Genomic DNA, 21715 nt, shown 5'->3' on the forward strand with positions numbered 1-21715 from the left:
TCTTTTCTTTCCATTTTTCCACCTAGCCTGCTTGGCTAATAAAATTGCCATTATAAGTGAGAAGCAAAGGCACGATTCAATGCTACATCAATTATTATGACTTTATTGTGACATAGTGGTATTTGGCTGATCCCAGAAGGCTATACTGATGCCTTGGATGCAATTAATTTTTGATTGATCTAACTCACTCCAGTACTGCATGTAAAATGTTCATAGACATTTGAATAATTCTATTATATGTAGGAGATTACTGCACAGAGATCATTTGAAATTAATTGCCAAGTTATTTTAGTAAATGTAATACACCATTCCAGTCCTATTGTGGTAACAGTTATGTAATTGCTTTACAAAGTAAACTAATTAAATAAATGAACTCTGACTAATATGTGGCATAACAGGGCTGAAAAAGTGAAAACACACTGTAGATTTCTTATCTACCTCTACAGGGTTGGGGTTGGTGAGTTAACTTTACAATTGCAGAGTTGAATATGAGAAGAATGACCTCATAAAAGGGATTTTGTTCCACTGGCTGAAGGTGCCCCTAAGGAGGGTGACTTCTAAAAGAATTCATAGAAGACGACTACTCAATACCTTAAGTGTTCGCAAAACCTGAGGACAAAGAAACCAGCATTATCACATGGAGTTGCCAGAGTTTGGTTTTGGTTTTGTGTGTGTGTGATGAGTTTTTCTCAGGGCTAAGTATCATTTAGCACTATCTGCCACACACAGAAAGTGAATTTTACGTTTTCAGCTGCTGGCTATCACCCAGTTAAGTCACAGGACACATTCAGTTTACAGGACAGCTTTGACATTAACTGTTGAGACTTTCAAGTGAGCCAGACGGACAAGTCTGCTTTTAGTAAGAAGGGTAAGAGTTTCAAGTGCTGCAAGTCAGGACCTGGAGAAAGCAACAGCAAAGTTAAAGCAAGCCAGGCACAAGAGGTGTTTTTACTAGCATACAAGAAAGGTGCTTATTTCTGGAGGCTGACTGCAACTGCAGTGTCTGAATCTCCCCTTGGAGCACTACATCCATATTTCAGATCATTACTCCAAAGTAAAGAAACACAATGCTGTGATACTGTCAGTAGGGTGAGTAGCCCAGAGAGCTGCAGGTGTCAATACAGCCATTGGAAAACATTTTTCTTAACTCTGAACCTTGCCTCCAAGGATGTCAGAACACTTCCTGCCCTCCGCAAATATTCCCTAGAAATTACAATTTTAAAATGTTATTAAAAATACAGAAAAAGACATAATGAAATGGAAAATAAATACTTAATATTTATTTACCCTACTTTTTTATTGTAGATAATTTCTTTTTATAAATTAAGTTCCCTGGTAACAATCTTATAATTTAATATCAACTCCTTTTTCAATGTTAAAAGGGATTGGATCTGCTGAAGTCTCACATGACTTTAACTCATAAAGAACAAGAGAAAAAACAGAATCTACAAAATGCTGACCTCTGCTTTTATCTTTAACAAAGAACAGTCAGGTAGAGGAAACTGTCTTAGCAACTGCTCCAAGACCTGACAACTTGCACCAGCACTAGATTGCTTAGGGAATTTATTTCAGCTTCTCTCTTAGTCACAAGCTCCTAGCTATACTACAGTAGACTGTATTTTGGCAAGCGTAACTACACTTCTGTTTAAAAAAGCAGGGAGAAGGAATAAGAGAAGCAGCATTCTATGGAGGGGAAAGGGACGAACAAGGGAGCAAGCAACATAAGGAAAGCAAGTCTCACTTCTGAGATTGTTTAGAAAGAGCAGGAAAATACAGATTCTTTCTCTAGGCTGGGATACACAGATCACCTCTGTTAAAATCAAACACAGCAGCTTCACTGTGAATCCCAGCAGACACCACCAGGCATAAACAAGTGTTCCCCCATTGTCTCCTCTGTCTTTGCTGGACTAGAACTGATTTATTTGCTGTATCATGTACAGATTTTTTAAAAAGAAGGCCTTCTTTATATGTTTCTTCTCAAAAACATTTTTAATGTGGGTTAATTTTGGGCGCACAGTCTGAAGATTTTAATCTCAATCCAGACCATGTCGTCTACAGGGAACCACCACTCCTGCAGACTGTCAGAAGCTGTGGTGTGTGTGAAATTCATAGTTCTTAGAGTTGATCAATAATTACATTTTATGTGTGACTTACTAATATTTCTAATATTTTTAAACAAAAAAAATAGCAGCAACTATCCACAAGAAAACACCCTTAATATCTTTTCACAAGTCCTCCAATGTACCAGGATACAAATAAATATCTTTTTTCTTAAAATATAAGTTACAAGTCATATTAAGAAGTGAATTTGAGACTGACTCCACAGCAGGCATAATAGTCTCCAAATACCAATGGCAAAGAACTCTTGTCCTGTTTACACAAAGCAGCATAGCTCCAAAGAAGCCAGAGTAAAAACGAGAATGCACATGGCAGGCTTCTTCAGGAGTCTGGACTACCTAGAAATGACACTGGAGAAAAGGATTGGCAGAGAACAATTGTCATTCTAAAAAAAAAAAAAATATATTTGTTCAATTGTTTTATTGTTACTGGGGCACTAACAACATTTTTGTTAGAAAAACCTAGCAAGAGGTGGTGCTTTGAGTAGCTGGCACAGCTACAAAAAGTGGCCTCATCAGGAACGATGAAAAAAACAGTCAGCTGTATGATACCCACACTGGCCTGCCAGTGATCTGATCTACCAGGTAACCCAGGGCTAATCATTATTTTTCTGGACAAGTTTATTCTTATGTGAAATGGGCCGCTCTCCTCGCAGGCTTCAGTGCAGGAAGAATTCCCCATGCTGTCATTGTGGCACAGTTCAAAGAATCATTGTATATCTTGGGTTGGAAGGGACCCATAAGGATCACTGAGCCCAACTCCCTGCTCCTCACAGGACTACCTAAAACTAAATCATATGACTAAGAGTGTCATCCAGATGCTCCTTGAACTCTGACAAGCATATTAGGATTGACAGAAAGAAAATCTCTAGCAGCTCCAAGTAGTCACTAGCACTTCTGTTTTGCAGGATCACAGCTTTATTTGAGGCTGAAATGATCTTTGCCTGGCTTTAGAAGATAGGAAAAGTTGGTCGAGATCCAAGCAGGTGAAGCCAAACAGGTGAAGCCAAAAAGGTCCAATGGTGTCAATGCTTTAAACCGTAAAAGTTACATACAAGCATCAGCGCAAAAGAACAAATTTATATCATGGTACAGTCAAAAATCTGAAAAACTCCAGAGACTCCCTTGTCTCTGACACACAAAGGCAATCAGCCCAAGGAAGAGGTATGAAGCTGTTATCACAGTTACCACTAGCCCAAGGAAGCATGGTACAGGAATCAAAGTCAGTTCAGATTAGCAACAGGGTGAGGGGGATTAACCAAAGCTAAGTACAGGGTGAGATCCCTTCATGTCTCATAAGGATTGTATTAGCTAAAAATTAAATCTAAGAGCAAATGTAAACCATTACAGAGGTTTAAGAAACCTTAGTCACACATCTCCCAAATACTGCCTGTAAAATCACTGGCAACAATGAAAACATGGTAAGGAAAAAAAGAGTGAGTTTTCGAGATTGAGAGGTGGAAATTCTATCACAAAGAAACAGCTCCACCTTATGTTTGAGCAGCATGAGTGTTTTGTTCAAACCTACTTTCCAAGCATACATCTAGAGGAAATCCAGCTAATGCAATCCATAGAACAATGGTCAAAAAGGCATCATTTTACAGCATCTCTGCTCTGGAGTTATTTTTTCCACTCCAGTGTTTGCAGTATTACTGGTAGTAATAATATGCTCTCCACAAAACAGATGTTGTGTCATGACCTCTTCACTTTTCCAGGCTGAATTCAATGCCAGCAGTGAATTTTCTAGTGACAAAACAATGTTACGTTCAGCTGCAGTATTTTTCCACCTAATGCACAGCTGCAGGGGGAAAAAAAAATTCCAACCAACCAGTCAGAACCCTTCATAAATTGTTCAAAGTTACCAGGGAAATAGTTTTAGGTAGTGTATTTCAATTTAGATGACAGAACCCATTTGTTATTGGAAAAGTGTATTTGCTTAACACCTCCTGGCTTTGATCCTTTCTTTTTCAGACTTTACTTCAGCACCTGATGATTTGTATAACTTAAACTGAAATTAATTCAATTCCAAATTTTTTTAAATAATTAATCTTTGTTTTTTCTTTGCTGTGATCAGATGAATACCTTCCTACCTGGAACACAAACATTTAAGTCCAGAATTAGGTAGTGGAGTGCAACGTTGTTCTGAATTGCTATACATGGACTTTGCTCAAATAATAACACTACTCAGCTGAACGATGAACTGGAACCTGCATGTAAACATTTCACAGTCCAAAGCACAAAAAAGCACTTGGGGTCCCATGGCCCATACAGCAAAAAGACTTGAAGGAAAACATAGATGGCATCAAGAGACAGCAAAGAGTGGGAACAAGACATAATGTATAGGGCAGTAATTTTTTTTGTTGCTGTTTTTGCCAAGATGATGCTGTTGGCAGTCAGTGTATCAAACAACCAGCATGTACCACTGTGGGGACAACCTGAAGGAAAAAAAAAGGTGTGTGGGGTGGATGCAATGAATTATTTCACTCGCACAGTTAAGAAACCTGTAGAATTCTTTAAAAATCGGTCTTGATTTGCCAAAACCAATACTGTTCAGCAAAGGCAATCTATATAGATCCTCACACAATTTCTTAAGTGATCTTCTAAAAATAAATAAGAAAAAAGTTAAGTCACTCCATGCACGTATCAAAAAACCAGCACATTTTTACACCTAACCGGTGTGCTACAGCCCATCAGGAGAAGCAGAGCACTATTCCTTTGGCTAAAGGTTATCATAGTCCTTTTGTTTAATCCCGACTTTGTAAAAGTTGTCATAATCACAAAGATCCTGTGCATCCCACCAGAAAGAACAAAAAAGGAAACAAGAAGTAAACTGTGTAGTTTTACAAATTATTTCAGAGGTGAATTTGCAAGCTATCCCCGGCCTTCTGTAAGAAATGGTCTCCAGAAGGTACGTAGCAGAACTGCTACTTCAATAAGTATTTATGAATACATTACTGCAAACTGGATTTCATTGATGTTTAATGCTTGCTGTGTAGTAACAAACATTTCCTTTGGTCTGTGATGTTCTAACACACGTGCATATTTGTTTGACATGTACACTTACATTCAGCCAGGCAAAATGTATTTGGCAGTCATTGCATGTTGTCATAACCTAAACAAACACCAGTACTTTGTGATGGCAATAAATGGCACAGAAATGGATCAAGGTTTTCACATTTGGACACAATTATTCTTGTTAGTGACCAGTTGATATATTGCTAACTGAGATATGGCATCAAAACAGTTATTAATTGCAGTGCCAAAGATTAAGGGTAATTGCATGTAATGACTTGAGCAAGTTCTGCACAAGCTATAACTTACATTTGCACTTGTATTCTTTTTAGGACTGTAAAGCTCATTTAATTTTTTTTTTTCCTTTGTAAAGTTTGTTTGTAGCCAAGGGATGTCTTCAGCTAATATTCCATGTCAGCAACATTCTTTAACTGTAAGTTCATATGCCATCACTGTTGCTTGCAGTTTCTAATGACAGAGAAATACTATGTTATCATGGAAGAAAAAATAGAGTATTACTGTTGGTATTATTTTTTAATTTGATGAAGTTATCTGTTGAGCAAGCCTTCCACATGTGTAAGGCATTAATTGTATCCAGACAGCAGACTTCACACACTAACTTTTTTTGCTAACATTCTACCCAGTAAGCTCAAATAATATTGTGATCTGCTTATGTCTGCTCTTTCTTTGCCTGATACCCACTGGTTCCAGTGCAGATAAGCTTTGTGTTTAGTACAAATAATTGTTGTGGCAATATTCTAATACAGCAGGCAAATAACTACCAAGAATCATCATGTCTTCTTGGCATCATCTCATTGTAGAAGTCTTTGCTCTGTACTCTTACAGCTTGCAAAGAAAAATTTTGTTTCATGGTTAAGATGTCCCATATCATTACTAGACCTCAGGTACCTCTACCATTCTTTCCTTTGTTCTAAGGAGAGCTGTTAGTTTTTATGGTCAGTTTCATCAGTAGCAATCATGTTTATCAACTGAGACTGTGGTTAGCCTTTGAAAATATTACACAGATACACACATAAGGGAAGGGAGGGAGCCTTGGTTACCAGACACATACAAGCCTCCTCTAATACTTACCCATACAATCTCCCTTTAATGTTACCTCTATCCCAGTTTGACTGCACTTTTGTTAGTCATTTTTCCTTCATATACATGTTAAACCCCACAGTCCTCTGTACTCCTTACTGAAGTACTGTCAGTATTTAGTGTTCCTCTGTTTCAAACCTTTTCCCCTCTGTTTTATTCACCCCTCCTGCAGTCCCTCTGTAATTACACTTGCTTGAAGGGACATTAATGAAGTCCACATCATCATCACTATGCTAAGCTACTTCTCTTCAAGCTGGTATGTTTCTGATTCACTCTTTCAAAGCTTTAACTGAAATTGATTAAATCACTTCTTCCAAGATTGGTCCATCTTTGTATTTTGGTCTGTTCTTCAATCTATTATTTCTTCCCAATACACTGCACAATCAGCTTTTCCTACAATTACAGCCAGGCTGTGCCTTTTCACACACTGTAATAATCCTTGGAGACTGAGTCACATGTCCCCAGTAGATGATGTGTTACTGTCTTACAATTCCCAGAGCACATGCCTTTCTTTCCCCATATTGGTCACCACTTAGCAACAGCTTGCCAAGCCAATTCCAAACCTGAAAAAAGTGATTTCTCCAAGTCTTCTTCTATTACTTTCTTAATGGCTCAAGTTTCACCTCCTCAGGAAGGGATACTCCCTTTCTTTCATTTTTGTTTCTTCATTTACCCAAATTGCTGTAAATCATACATGCACCCCTTTGTTTAAAGTAAGCAATATCTGCCAATTGCCTTTTTTTACTCATTTGAGCATTTTCTACTATTTTAATAGTGAACATTCATATTCACATGCTTCTATTTGCAATCCATACATCATTAGCGCAAAAGCCTTGTATTTTTTCCACTGGTGTTCCCCAGTTCATTAAACCTAGGATGCACTATGCTAACTGTAGCCTTGCTGTATGTCTACTCTGCGTTCCTTCAGCGTGTATCTTGTTGGGGAAGCGTGGTCTGCACAACTCAATGCTTCATTGCCACGTACTCCCAGCATCCTACGGTCCTTACTGAATATGAAAATACTCACTCTAATGGTGTGACAGCTACTTCTGGGAGCGTCAGTGGTTTTGATCTGTCAGTCACCACCCACAACTTCTCCCACACTTTTGCATCAGGGCTGCCCATACAACCTGGCTAGTAGAAGAGAACTGGTCTAAGTCTTAATGCAAAGAAGCACAGGGTGAGAAATGTGTTTTCCACATAACTTGGGTGTATTTGCATCAGTGGTCTGGACTGTACCAACTATCTCCACTTCACTCCCAAGGGTTGAGGTCTTCCGGGCTAAATTCTGTACTGATGAATCCAAAGACACCTTGCTCTTCCTGAAATGCTCTTTTCAAAGACCAAGCAACTCCTCTAGCAAGCTGAATGATTCAATCCACAATATTGCTTCTAACTACCACTCTGAAGCTACTTAAGCTTTTTTCAACTGCCCATCTCACTACTCAGCTTGAGTTTTTATTGTCTAGCCTTTTATGTGTCCTTCATCACACGCTGTCTGGACTCACCTCATCACAGATGCTCAACACAGGCTTTTTGCAGCACAGGCACGCTACCCTGCACTACTGTGCTTCTGCTCTCCCACTCTGATTTCACTTCTGTTCCTTCAATAATTCATGCTCTGATTTCAAATCCACCTTTTCTTACCCTACAGAGACTAATTTTCCTTTCCCCAACTGTAATATAGACTAGTCAAATTGGTTGCAGCTCTCCAAAAGGCCCCTACTGCAGCAACTTTAATGTAGCCTTAGATGTAATGCTCCCCTGACAGATTGTGAATGCTTGTCCACCAGCCTTCCTCAAGACATCTTCAGCCACAAAAGCTTCCTGGTCCCATACCAGAATATCTTTCAGATGACCCTACATCCCTAAATCTTCCTCTGGATAGGGAGAAAGTTCTCCCCTCTTCTCCCCTGGTGAGCAGTCAGCCCTGGTAGAATCCTGAGTACTTTGAATGCCCAGTGACCAGAGCAGCAAAGCAGAATGACAAGCAGTATGTAACCAAGTATACTCTACTTCATGGGCATACTCTGCTTTTTCCAAGCATGTTCTACTATTTGCCTAGAAAAGCACTTGTGTAGATACACACTCAAGAGTTTTATTTACAGTGACAGAAATGCATTCAGTGATAGAGGAACCCACAGACTGAAAACCTTTCCTCAGAGGGACCCTTGCACAGTGTACCATACTTTGCCACATTTCCGTTCTTCCTTTCCTCATACCGTAACATCTCCCCAACCCCCCAAGAGACTGCTCAAAATCGTTACACAAATAAGAGAAGGCACATAAGCGCACTTTATGGTTTGGGGTTTTTTTATCTAAAATTATTCCCCCAAACCCCTCCCATTAGGAAAGCATTAGTACTGCCAAGTCAAACATCCAGAACTGAAAAAAAAGCCACAATTGAATTTTTTGGTGCAATCTTAATTTGCTCCCTCCTGACTCCTTGCTGTCAGGGCCTGCAAGCAGGCCATAATACAACATTCAGCTACTTGACCAACACAGTCCTCATTCCACCCCACTGCAGGACTCTGGTGACCCACCACATGTTTACATTCAGACTGGCTAGGTTGACTTTTTTTCAGCAAATAAAAGAGAGATATCTACATATAGGAGTTGATTATGCATGGTTTACCAACATATGAATGAAACCATGTCAGGAATCAAAAACAAACAAAAAAAAACACAAACCCAGGAAGGAATCAAGATATTCACAAGTGATCACAAGGCTCTTTCTCACAGGTAGCACACAACTAGGGCTTGGTAGCTCTCCAAGACACAAGCAAGTCTCTTTGGACAGCATCAGTGCACTGTTTCATACTCCTACCCTCTCCCAATGACAAGCCACGAGGGAGCAAAAGTCTGAAATCTTCCCACATTCAAGAAAGTTATGGGCAAAACTCTTCAGTCCTCACCCAAGCTCTGTTATGTTCTTCTCTTTTTGAAGCTCTCTGTCCAAAGTGTATCCCAAAGAACAAAACTTGATTCTTGTTTACTAGTGGATTAGAACTACTCATACATCTTATCTGTGTTTAAGGACTGATATCTCAATTTTTTTCTTCTTCTCGACACAGCTTTAATTATTTCAGTCATCTTAAATGGGTCACAGATATAACATGTTTGTTCTCCTAGTTACATTCCTTTCCGCTTTCTCAGTTCATTGAGTTGGCATAGAACTTTGGAAGTAAGTCACGCTGAACAGACATATCTGTGAATCATGAAACCTAGCTAGCAAATCAACACAGAGGTCTGACAGCAGATGCTCCCTTACCAGAACTAAACGGGAATTCTGACAAAACAAAAATCAGAGTTGTTTTACCTTTCCCCACAATTACAACAGGAAAACCAACTATTCTACCGCAGTTGCACATGAAAGCACACACTCCGAGTCCATGAATGAAGCTCGCTACAGCAGCGTGCAGTTAGAGGCACCCCAACTGAAAAGGGTTCATTCCTCCTTCTAGATCACAGCAAGGTAGTACATGAACCACAGTTCAGATCCACAAACAAAAGAGAACAAACATCTTTTGTGGAAGTAATCCAAAATGCAACAGAGATAAGTGCTTCCTATCACTGTTTTGTTTAGATCCCCAGCTGGTAACACTTTTGAGAATGCCTTGCACTTAGTTTCCATGGCCCAGCTGTACATTAGTTCTGGAGAGCTTCAAACTTCATTATAAGCTTATAATGAAAATGAACTGCTTTTACATAGCACTACCAAAAAGCAAATGAGTGATGTATTTTGTGCCGAACAAAATCATCACATCTCAGCAGATCTATTGATGCAATGACATGGTTCAAAAAGCCTCAGATCCTCTCTCTTCAGTAGTATCTTTAAAATAAGGGTAATTAAAGCACAATAAAGTATGATGTTCAAACAGCAAGGAATATGAAATCCACAAAAAGAATTTCAAAGTTTAGGTTTAAGCACTATTGAGAAGCCAGCAAATTAGGACTAGATGACCTCAAGGTACTCATACTCAAGCAATCCTTCATATGAACTAAGTAGTCAACACCTCTTATGGGTGCTAAACTGTGGTCAACATTCAAGCTTACATCCATTACAACCTTCCGTGCCTACTAAAGCAGATTGACCATTAAGGTAAAGCTAATTTCTCCTAAAACTCATTTCTTTTCCTAAAAATAAAATAAAAATTTTAAAATGCACATGTGGTCCCACCGCCCTACTTCTTTACAAATAGAAGTTTTACAATACTATAAAAGAAAAAACAGTTGAAAGATTGGTTAACTGGTTAGTACCTAACACTAGTTTTGCCAGTTGCTGCATAATTCAGCTAACAAACTTCATTAAACATCAGGTTTACTCCTAGCCACTTAAACAGTTTTTACCACAACAACACATTGTTTAAAAGCAAACAAAACCTTGGCCATTCCAATCCATACACACATACATTTTGACAAAAAAAAAAAAAAAAAAAAAAAAAATTTAAAAAAAAAAAAAAAAAAAAAAAAAAAAAAGAGGAAAAAAGTGACTATAATGATGTCATTTCTCACAAAAATACTACAGTAAATTTCATCAGTGTGGGCACTAGGAAGCCGTGTGTAAGTTTCTAGGTTGACAAATTTATACATGAAAGATCCTAGAAAATCCCACCAAATTTAAGCATCAACCGTACCAAAGACCAAATAACACTCCAGTAAGCCTGCAACTGGAAGACAAAAACAAAGTGTAAGGGAAATAAATTTTATTTGGTATTATCCTATTATATAACCATTTTATCTTACAGTTGTTTGAATGTCATTCATCTGAGTATTTAAAAAAAAACAACACATCACACAATGTATGAAATCATAACCTTTTCAGAAATTTCAGAAAAACACTGCAGAACAGCTTTATGAAATTTACAGACAAGCATCCCATTGCGCCTTTGACAGACTGACAGAACAGCAAACAAAAGGGAAATTTGGTCAAGTGCAATCTCAACTTTGTCCCCAAGTTCAGCAGAGTTTGCTTCTTCATAAATAAAGCAGTTAACAGCTTTCACATTAAGGGTCACAGAGATAAATAAGAAACCAGGAGACAGCTTCACAGATCTGTACTTCCTGTCCCTCCTTGCAGTTTCCTGCCACAAAAATATATTAAAAAAAAAAAACAAAAAAAACCCACAAAACCCAGCCATCACTGAACTGCTCACAGATCAAGTTTAAAAGAGGAATGTATCCATCATTTGCAAATGAGCAACTATTAAGCCACCTTAAATGTCCTCCTGATTCACATGAAATTGCATTTTCACTTGCTGAGATACAAGAGAAACTTATAATTCTTTTCAATATGAAATCAAACTAATTAGTTTAAAAATGTAACTTCTCTTCAAAATGCACACACAGTGTTTATGTTAAAAAAGATTTATGAGACTAAACAGCCCACTATTTGAACAGTGAGACCTCACATCGCCCTATTTATGACAATACTATCAGCAGAAGTAGTATCACCATACAGCTGGGATCATAAGACTAAAAAAGACAGCATAACTTCAAGCTCATGTTGTATGAAAAGTTTCTTCAGTCTCCAAAGCACTTTAAGTGCAGGGCTATACAAAATTCCTCATTCCAAAAATTAGTTAAAATTCACTGTACAGATTGAGATAGTCCCACAGTAAGGTCCCAAAGTCATGCAGAAAAATATAGACCCAAAAAAAATCTGCAAATTCAACTGTCTTGGGGTTTGGATTTTTTTTTTTAATTATGAACAAGCAAAGGAAAAGAAACTGTATGCATTGACAATTTTTAATAAAGATATTTCAACTCACTGCAATATATGGAGCTGTATTTCATAACAAACTCCATACCTGACAGAAGTGAGGAAAAAAAAAAAGCTGCAAGACAACTCAGAAGAGAAAAATTTAAAAGGCAAAGAACTACCAACTTCACTGAACAGGACAGAATAATGTAGAGTTTGTTTTATTTTGACAGATTTGATAACTTCAGAACAATCAGCAAGTCTCTCTCTACTTCCTTCCAGCCAGGCAATGTGGACACCATCATTAGCTAAGGAATTGCACCTTTCTCTTCCACTGTTACATTTTGGCTTCTCTGTGATAATTTTTCAATCACCAAATTCTCATATAAAGTATCTCTGGTGATATTCTCCAAATGAAAATTACCAGAATTTAGAAAACATTTCTAACAGTACCAAACTGAAAACACCTAATCTAGAAAGTATTTCACTATGTGAGCTACGATTACCAGGCTGAACTCCACAATGCCATTACAGTGAAGTAACTTTTAAGCAGTCTGACAATCTGAGGAATTGCTACATAACTAAATTAAAAGCTTTTGACTGTACATGTCTGAGCAGACCTTTTTCATCACTTGACATTTTTTGTTCCATCCAAACACTGCAAAGGGAACACTGATCATTATAAAGCTGCCACTTGTACATTCTGAAACTGCCAAACTAGACCAGCAATAAGTGGACCTACACCAGCAGTCTAACATCTAATTTTACAGCTTCTGAAACTCCAAATTTTCAACAATTTAAAAAAAAAAAAATACAAAGGTTAAGATTGAACAAGTGAAGGAACAAGACATAAGGAATACTGGCTGTAACAAAATGTTATTGGATAGAAAATGCTTCCAAGTGTTCAACGTGCATAAATCCTTGAAAGAAATCTTATTAAATATATTTAACATTCAATTTCACAGACATGATAAAATAATTTTATTGAGACAAATTTGTTTGTGCTGGCATTTAAAATCTCAGATAAAACCAAAAAACAATGGAGTGAAAGTAAGAAGTTTTATGAATAACCTTCTGCAACTTCAGCATCTGTGTGACTGTACTTACTACCTTCTGTAAAACACTGCTCAAACCCCCTTTTTCTTTTAGCTAAGGCTTCAGAGTATTTTTAACAAGTTAATCAATACCCTCATAAATGAATGATATGCTGAATGAAATAACCTTACATAGCACAGACACATGCTGTGTATTCCATTAATTTTCTTGTAAACATCAGAACTTTCTGTTCACCACTTTAAAACACTGACAACTCAATCTCTCTGCACTGCATTATGTGCTACTTCAGTAACAGTTATATTGCTAATGATCCTTGCTCTAGTGTTTTCTTCAGCTTTTTTTTGTTTCATGGGTTTTGCTGTCAGACCATTTATTTTCTAACCACTGAAGCAGCCCACCATGCCAAATAAGGGCATTCTTAATTACATCTTAAGATGTGAGCCATAGGATGCCTTCATACACATACTCACCACTGGTAAGAATGGGAGCTCTCTAGCTGAAGTCTGTCAACTAAGTTATGTCAGAAGGGTGTATCTTAGATCTTCATTCACTACCAAAGAGGCTGTTCGAAGAAAAGCTTAGAAAAGAATGATGCATATAGAGAAAATTACTCAGCTCTCTTTCACTGTACTGACCAGTTTAGAAGACAAAACAATATTCAGTTGGCAACCTTTTACACTGCCACTCCAATATCAATGCTTCCAATAAACTCATGTGGAAATCTTTTTCCATGCTGATCTTCTGCAAAAAATACAGCCCTTCACTGCAAGCATGTACAAGAACTGTTCTGCACATGAGCATTTCATGTTCCTTTCTTCAAATACCGGGAGAGGAACTGGCTTCTGACAAAGTCGATCAGCTTGGTCTCTGTGCAGAACATAGTAAAGATGGTTGCTGCAAAGCACAGAGCTCCCATGCTGATATGAATCAGCCTTGCCATCCAGCCCTTATCGCAGCAGAACACCACCTACAACAAAAGAAACAAGCAATTACAGGAAAACCAGTCAGCACAAAGTAGATAAACTGTCTCAATAAAAAATAAGGTCCAGCACCTCTTTTGACCATGCCAACACCACCATCAAGCTGAGGGCAGTTTTGCCACATGCACTGATCCTACAGTAGGTCATCTTAAGCAGTCACAACACTTGCTTGCTTAAGAAAATTCTGCCAGCAAAAAACGAGCATTCAGTAGATACCTGGTAAATGTGGAAGTTGCTATTATCTGGCATGCAGAAATATGTTAATTGAGATATTAGGAAAACTCTGCTGGTGCTATCACACAAGTCTGCTACTTTACAGAAACGTATTAGGCTGTTTTCTAAGAAAACCCCACTGGAAATCTCCCATTCCAAAATCTAAAGCTCTCCTTTCTATGGCATAATGGATTTTCAATCTCAAATTTTTGGACATCGAAAAGCTACCATCTCTGTAATAATTAGTCTGCACAATTATCACCCTGTAGTCTGAATAAATGTGCTCTTGGTAATTTTTGTTTCCATTCTTGTTTTGCTTGTTTTTCTTCTATCACTTTTTATTACAGAATTTTTAGGAAGTTTCTTTGTGCTCCTGCAAAATTTAAATTATGATTAAGAACTAAGGACATGGATTTATGTACAGACAGCAGAAATGTGTTACATTTTATTTTACTTGTCAGATACACCTTCTACAGGTGGCAGAGATAGCTGTATCAGACAAAATCTCCCAATATTTTATCTCACCTTGCCTGTAATGGAAGTCTTCCACCCTATCCTCATCAGCCTTTTTTGCTAATGGTATTTCTCTGCTTGTGGACACAAAAGTCATTTGACACTAATTTTCACAGTGAAAGCAAAATTTGAGGAAGATGCTTACCTCTGAGAAGCCAGTGATTACTCCACTTATGATATAAACAAGTACCAAAAATGGTGAGGGAAGCAAGCCTGTCAAAGGTCTGTAAGCGCTTTCTTTGAAGTAATCATAGATATAGCGGATGCTGTGAGCTATTCGAATACCCATGTTAAAGCAGTTGGCAAGGATAAAGCCTATGCTGCCATGCCAGTGGGTCAAGAAATAAGAGATGCACAGAAATGTGAAGGACAAGGCCAGCATAACAAAATTGTACCTAGGAAGAAAGAGAAACAATTTAACAATGTATACCGTTACAGTATTTATTTAACTTTATCTTTGAAGAAATACCACAATTTTCTAAAGTGAGGAACAGAAATTCTCTTACCAGATAAATTTGAGAATAGAGTTGTCAATAAAAAAAAAAAAATCATTGCAAGACTGAAAAATACATCAAACAAATTAAACCGAGAACTACATTATGTGAAGGAAATTCTATTTTACTAATCAGCTGTATACTCATTTCAAAAAGTCATATTTAGTAGCAATGATTACTAATGTAAAAACTTGTGGGTGTTTTGCTATTTTATTTTAGGTATGTATTAAAGAAAAACAATGCTCAACAACACAATGATGCTTCATTTAGTTTCTGCTCCAAACAGTGGCTTTGAAAACAAGTTCATATTTTAAAGAGGTTGTAAGCAGCCCTTGCTAAGTCTAAAAAGCTGCTACTTTGACTGTGGAAAGTAGACCTCACTGAAATTAATTTGGAAAGGCTTTGTAAGGAACAGCTGCTATGCAAGCAAAAATAGCTTGAAAAAAGCCGCTACGTAAGCTTCCCAAAAGCACTGGGAAGGCAACCAGGCTTCAAAGTCAATAACCCAGGAAAAACACAGAATCAAGAAATAACCCAGGCTGGAAGGGCTATCAGGAGGTCACCTAGTCCAAGCTCCTACTTAAAGTAGAGAAACCACTGAATTCAGACCCACCATTTAGATCATTCAGTAGTAGACCCGATATGTAGTAACTGTACATGGAAAATTTTAACACTTGCAAAATTTTAATGAGTTTTAAGTGATAGTCTGTCTTAAAAATTGTAACTTCAAGTGCTTATGCACAGAAAACAAGACCACATTTAAATTACTTTCCCAGTTAGTGATGTACCAAAAGCTAATTTAACAATCTTTATTTCTTAATTTCTGACCTTTTTACCTAAACTTTTAAACATTTGTTAAAGCTTCTGCATCTAAATCTACATGCAGACAGCTAAGTAAGAAGTTGGTTTTCAGCGGGCCAGGATATTTTTATGCTGATTTCAAATGCACCAATATCTTTATAAGGGCATTACAAATAAATTTTTAAGAAGATCAATGTTTATCAACAAATACAAGCACATAAAAAACAAAAGCAGTGCATGTTTGCTTGCCCATCTCTGTTGCACCTAGCTCTGGAAACAAGAAACATAGTTCTTAAAGTGACTGCAGAAAGAAATTAGCTCTTTGGAAAAAAAGCATTTCCAAGCACATATCCATGCATAACAATTGTTCTGTTTACATGCTGAACTCCAAGCAAGCAGTATGCAGTTTAATCACAGGAATATCCTGGGGACACTATTTCCTACCTGTCCACCTCTTCCTTGCACATCAAAGCAAACGTAAAACATTCTGTTACTCCATTGATAGCAAGAAAGAGGACATATAATGAGTAACAACGGAGGAGATCTGGTCCTAAAAAACACAAGAAGATTAATTATTTCTTTTATAAAACCACATTGTTTTTACACTCTAAGAGATAAAAGTTGCAATGTTATCACTAATAATGGAAACTTAAGTTAATCTGAACAAGTTTCTTGTCTTGACAAGAACAAACTAGGCAAATTAAAAACAAAAGTAAAACCCAGAACAGAATAGCAGTTATTGTAGTAACAGAAGAGATAGCCATCAAAAATGTATTTTAATAAAGGGATTTCCTAATTAAAAATGAGTATTTATCAGAACCCAAACATTCTATTGTAAAAAAAAAAAAGAAAGGCTGTTCAATACATTCAAAATTGTGCTAGATAAAAAACAATATTCAGATTTTTATGGGTCAGAGATAATTTATACATGACTTCAAAATTCTCCATTCAGACCTTAATCTTTTTCTTGTCTTTTAGAAGTTGTAACACTGGTGTGACACTGGGGAAAAAATCCCATGCTTTTTAACAGGTTAGTGTGCATCCATGAATATCCTTCGTGATGGCAGCAATGTAGTTCGTATTACCGAGCCTCCTCCTGTTTCAGTCCTAAAGAACAACTGCCCAGTGAGCAGTTAAATACACTGCGGATGTTGGGCAGAGCTGAAGACTTTCAAGTTTGCTTAAAAAATATTAGAATAGAGAGCACTCGGAAAGAAAAAAAAATTCCAGATTAATACATCCATGAAAATCTGGTCAAATAGGTCAGTACGTGTGCTCAACATTTCATTTTCACATGTTATCATGAGGTAAAAAAAACCAAAAGCCACCTGTGAGTCACTTGACTTGCATCCATATAGCTAAAGATAGTCCTTCTCAGTCAAGTAAGCGCGTCTAAAAGATTAAGCCCAGACACTCATTCTTGAAGAGAAAGAGTGACAGAAAACATCCTCATAAAAAGAGTTGGCTGCTACGGTCCATAATGACAATGTTTCACAACGTTTGCTTTCAAAATTTGAAGCAAATCTGATAAAACCATCAGCAAGACAACTCAAAACAACACGCCAAAGTTATTAACATTTTTTCTTGGTTATGCAGACACAGGGTTTTCCTTAACACTATGCAAATCAAGCACCAGCTTCCAAATAACATGCAAGGGTGTAAAGCAAAAATATCTAAATGCTTAACATTTTAAAACAGAAAAGTGTCTATGGGGTTAGAATATATCAAATGATCTTAACACTGAATAAGATAATTGCAATTAATTTTAATACCCCTTAAGCAAAGTTCCGAGGTTATGGTTTGAAGGTGCAGAACTCTGACAGGTGCAACTGTCTTCAATACAATATACTGTCACATGCTTTCATCTTCCCTGTAACTCTCTCTTAATTATAATAGACGCGAAATGGAAAATGCAAGAAAGAATTCTCCCACAATGGCATACAGGCAAAATTTCCAGACAGAAATGCAACAAAAAAAGCTCCTCTGAAGAGCTGCTAGATCTTCAACCAAGACAGATCAGCTAGGAACCAAGACATTACACAGGTCTCAGCTACAAAAGGCAGGTTATTTTTTTGCCTAGCAGGGGCTACTGTAAGTCAACTGACAAACCACTGAAAGAACCCAAGAAATCTCCAGGCTACAATTTGTGTGTTTGTGTTTCAAGGAGAAGGAATTAAATGAACCTCTACCTTCTCTCCTGAAAATTCAAGGTGACCTACAAGTTCCTTGACTGCTTCTGTGGACGGATATGAAAAACTTACCCCTCAGTATGTGCAACTATAGCAAGATTGTTACCATTATGTGCTTTAGCGCTATTAAAAAAAAGTACTATTGTTTTTATGCTAAAACTATGGATTCTTTGGTTCCAGTTTGTTGTATGGGCTTTTGAGGGGTTTGTTGTTGTTGTTTTAAACAGTTGGAGTTAGCAATTTTACATCAAGGAGTAGTCAAATAATCCTTTCAAATGTTCTTTTCCAACAATGTGCAATTGCAGGAAGGTAGAGCCCCAAACCTGATCATACTCATTTAGAGGTCCTCACTATATTTTAGTTTAAGGTGACTACATATTAAAGATGCTGTTACAAAGGCAATGAGTTCAGGATTCAGACAAACTAAGACACTTTAATGTCAATAAGAGTTTTACAGGAAAAAAAAAAAAAAAGCTGCTGATTTACCCAGGATTTCATAATAGCTGCAGTTTCTCTTTGTAAAGAACGGCTTTTTTGCCAGTTCTATAAATCTTTACCTGTTCCAGAACTGAGCATTGAGCCTCCATAAATATCCAGAGCCAGCTGAGAATAGGCATAGCCAAAAACCGTGATGGTAAAGCCAATCAGAAGCACAAGTTTCAACAGCAATTCTAATACATTTGCAGCCATAGCCAAATCATCCTGAAAAAAATGTAGTCAACCATGTGAATCAGAATCAATCTAATAGTTGTTTTCACTCAGAAAAGCTACTTCAAGACAATCAGTTTTCACAGTGTAAAAAGGCATGAAACTTATCCTTTGTTACTGAATTATCCATACATGTGATCTTAACTTGCAACAACCTTTATATATTTATTATTCCATTCTATGTTTTACACATTACAAATTCTACACAAATATTAGCCATGAACATCTCTGTTCAAGTATATGCACAAACAGCACTTGCACCTCTTTAAGTTAGTAAATGGCAAAGAACAGCACAGCATCTGCCCCAGGCCACAGTTTGATGCAGCGGGAGGGCCAGATTTTTATTGCTGCATGGGACTACAGGATTTGCCACACTGGAACAAGCAACTTGTCAGTTCTACCACCTCATTACAAGCAGCATTCTTGTAATTCTTGTGATGTCATTTCGGTACATACAATGAAAACTCATAACCATTTTGCTAGTTACATACATCAGGCACACTATGTATAAAATATACATATATGTACAGCTTGCTTAGTCCACCGATGACCTGAAGCATGGGATTTGTTTAACTGAGTGCTAAGATGCAAGTAGCAGGATTACTGCAAAAAGTTGTCATAGTATCAGACAAAAGCCCAGGCTGGCTTTCATGACTGATGAAGAATTTCTTACCTAGAGCATGCATGAATGTTACTTTGTGGAACAAAGCTCTTGTTTGTTTAACCATTGATATTCCACATATAATTCAAAAGCTCAAGAAAAATATAATTCTTTTCTTCCCAAAACTGCACTTTCTGAAAACATTACTGTTTAAAACTTAACAGCTACTTGCATTTTCAAGGAAGTCAAATATTTTTAGACAGCCTTTATTTGATAGAAATAGCATGCTTTCATGTTTTAAATAATTGCCCATCTGGAAATACACAGCAGATTAGGGTTAACATCATCTGCTCCAAACACTTTGATGTAAGCTTCAGCTATAATAGAAGGCAGTATTTACCACTGAGTATCTTCATTTCTATTTCTTTTTTTTTTTTTTAACCTATTTTCTTTTCTCTTTGGTCCAGCCTAACTCGACATTTTTGTTATCCACTTAAATGTTTCAATTTTAACAGCCTTTATACTCAAATTTAAACACACACTTCTGACAGTCACACTTCTGTGATTCAACCTGTCTGTAACATAAATCAAGCATTTGACATGTAATTAATCCAAAATAAACATACCTGCTTCTGATCCTTTACATTCTTCCCTCTTTCCAACACTTTAGCAAAAAAGACATAAAAACTCTCCTCAATAGGCAAAAAGATAAACCTGGCCACCAGTGAACCAAGATTATTCACGATATCATATACACCTTAAAAAAAAAAAAAACAACATAGCAGCAACCTGTAATATTTTTAGACACATTTTAATTCCAAGTCTTTAACAATTACATGAATTCTAATTTAGCATTTCCACCAAACAAAGAGAAAACAAGTGGAACTTAGTGCAACATTAAAGCACTTTTCCATAAAAATTCTGAGTGTCACAGCAAACACAGCTCAAAATTACACTGCTTGCTTGTAGATGGCAAAGCTACGCCTCTTCAGGGACCTGCTTGGAAGAATTCCGTGGGCTATGGCTCTTGAAGGTAGGGGAGTCCAGGAGAGCTGGCTGCTGTTTAAGCAGCTCTTCCTCTGTGCTCAGGATCAGTGCATCCCTGTGAGCAGGAAATCAAGTAAACGAGGTAAGAGGCCTGCATGGATGAACAAGGAGCTCCTAGTGAAACTCAAAGAAAAGGGTAAGCTCCATGGAATGTGGAAGGAGGGTCAGGCCACTTGGGAGGCATACAGGAAAGCTGCCAGAGCATGTAGGGAAGCTACCAGAAAGGCCAAGGCTCACCTGGAACTGAGTTTGGCAAAGGACATCAAGAACAACAAGAAGGGCTTCTTCAAGTATGTCAGCAGTAAGCGTAAGACCAGGGGTAATGTGGGACCGCTGCTGAATGAAACGGGTGCCCTGGTGACAGAAGATACAGAGAAGGCAGAGCTACTGAATGCCTTCTTTGCTTCAGTCTTCACTGTCGAGGCTGACCCTCAGGCCCCCCAGTCCTGGCTGGTAAGCGAGCTAGCTTGGAGAAAGGAAGACCTTCCTTCTGTTGATGTGGATCAGGTTAGGGATCTTTTAAGGAAGCTGGACACCCACAAGTCCATGGGCCCCGACGGAATGCACCCGCGAGTGCTGAAGGAACTGTCAGACGTCATTGCGGAGCCACTCTCCATCATCTATGAAAGGTCGTGGAGAACAGGAGAGGTGCCTGATGACTGGAAGATAGCCAATGTCACTCCAGTCTTCAAAAAGGGCAAGAAGGAGGACCCAGGGAACTACAGGCCGGTCAGTCTCACCTCTGTCCCTGGAAAGGTGATGGAACAACTCATTCTAAGTGACCTCTCCAAGCAAGTGGACGACAAAAAGATCATCAGGAGTACCCAGCACGGATTCACCAAGGGGAAATCATGCCTGACCAATCTGATAGCCTTCTATGATGGCATGACCGGCTGGGTAGACAAAGGGAGAGCGGTGGATGTTGTCTACCTTGACTTCAGCAAGGCTTTTGATACTGTTTCCCATAACATCCTCATAAGGAAGCTCACGAAGTATGGGTTGGATGAGTGGACAGTGAGGTGGATTCGGAACTGGCTGAATGACAGGGCCCAGAGAGTTCTGATCGGCGGGGCAGAGTCCAGATGGAGGCCGGTAGCTAGTGGAGTTCCCCAGGGCTCGGTACTCGGCCCGGTCTTGTTCAACTTGTTCATCAATGACCTGGACGAGGGGATAGAGTGTACC

General features: G+C 38.0%; 1 protein-coding gene across 1 annotated transcript in view; it reads right to left on the reverse strand.

Annotated features, from left to right (window-relative positions):
* Positions 1–11094: 11094 nt before the first annotated feature.
* Positions 11095–21715, reverse strand: part of RFT1 (RFT1 homolog) — a 19127-nt gene continuing 8506 nt past the window's right edge. Inside the window, exons 9-13 of the mRNA XM_009639357.2 lie at positions 20113–20243; positions 18735–18879; positions 16433–16538; positions 14839–15088; positions 11095–13954 (exon numbers count right to left, since the gene is read on the reverse strand). Of these exons, the coding sequence (XP_009637652.1) occupies positions 13790–13954; positions 14839–15088; positions 16433–16538; positions 18735–18879; positions 20113–20243 (797 nt within the window). The 3' untranslated portion in view covers positions 11095–13789. The remainder of the gene's footprint in view (positions 13955–14838; positions 15089–16432; positions 16539–18734; positions 18880–20112; positions 20244–21715) is intronic.

This window comes from Egretta garzetta, unplaced genomic scaffold (assembly GCF_000687185.1).
Source record: "Egretta garzetta isolate BGI_Z169 unplaced genomic scaffold, ASM68718v1 scaffold215, whole genome shotgun sequence".
Lineage (NCBI taxonomy): Eukaryota > Metazoa > Chordata > Aves > Pelecaniformes > Ardeidae > Egretta > Egretta garzetta.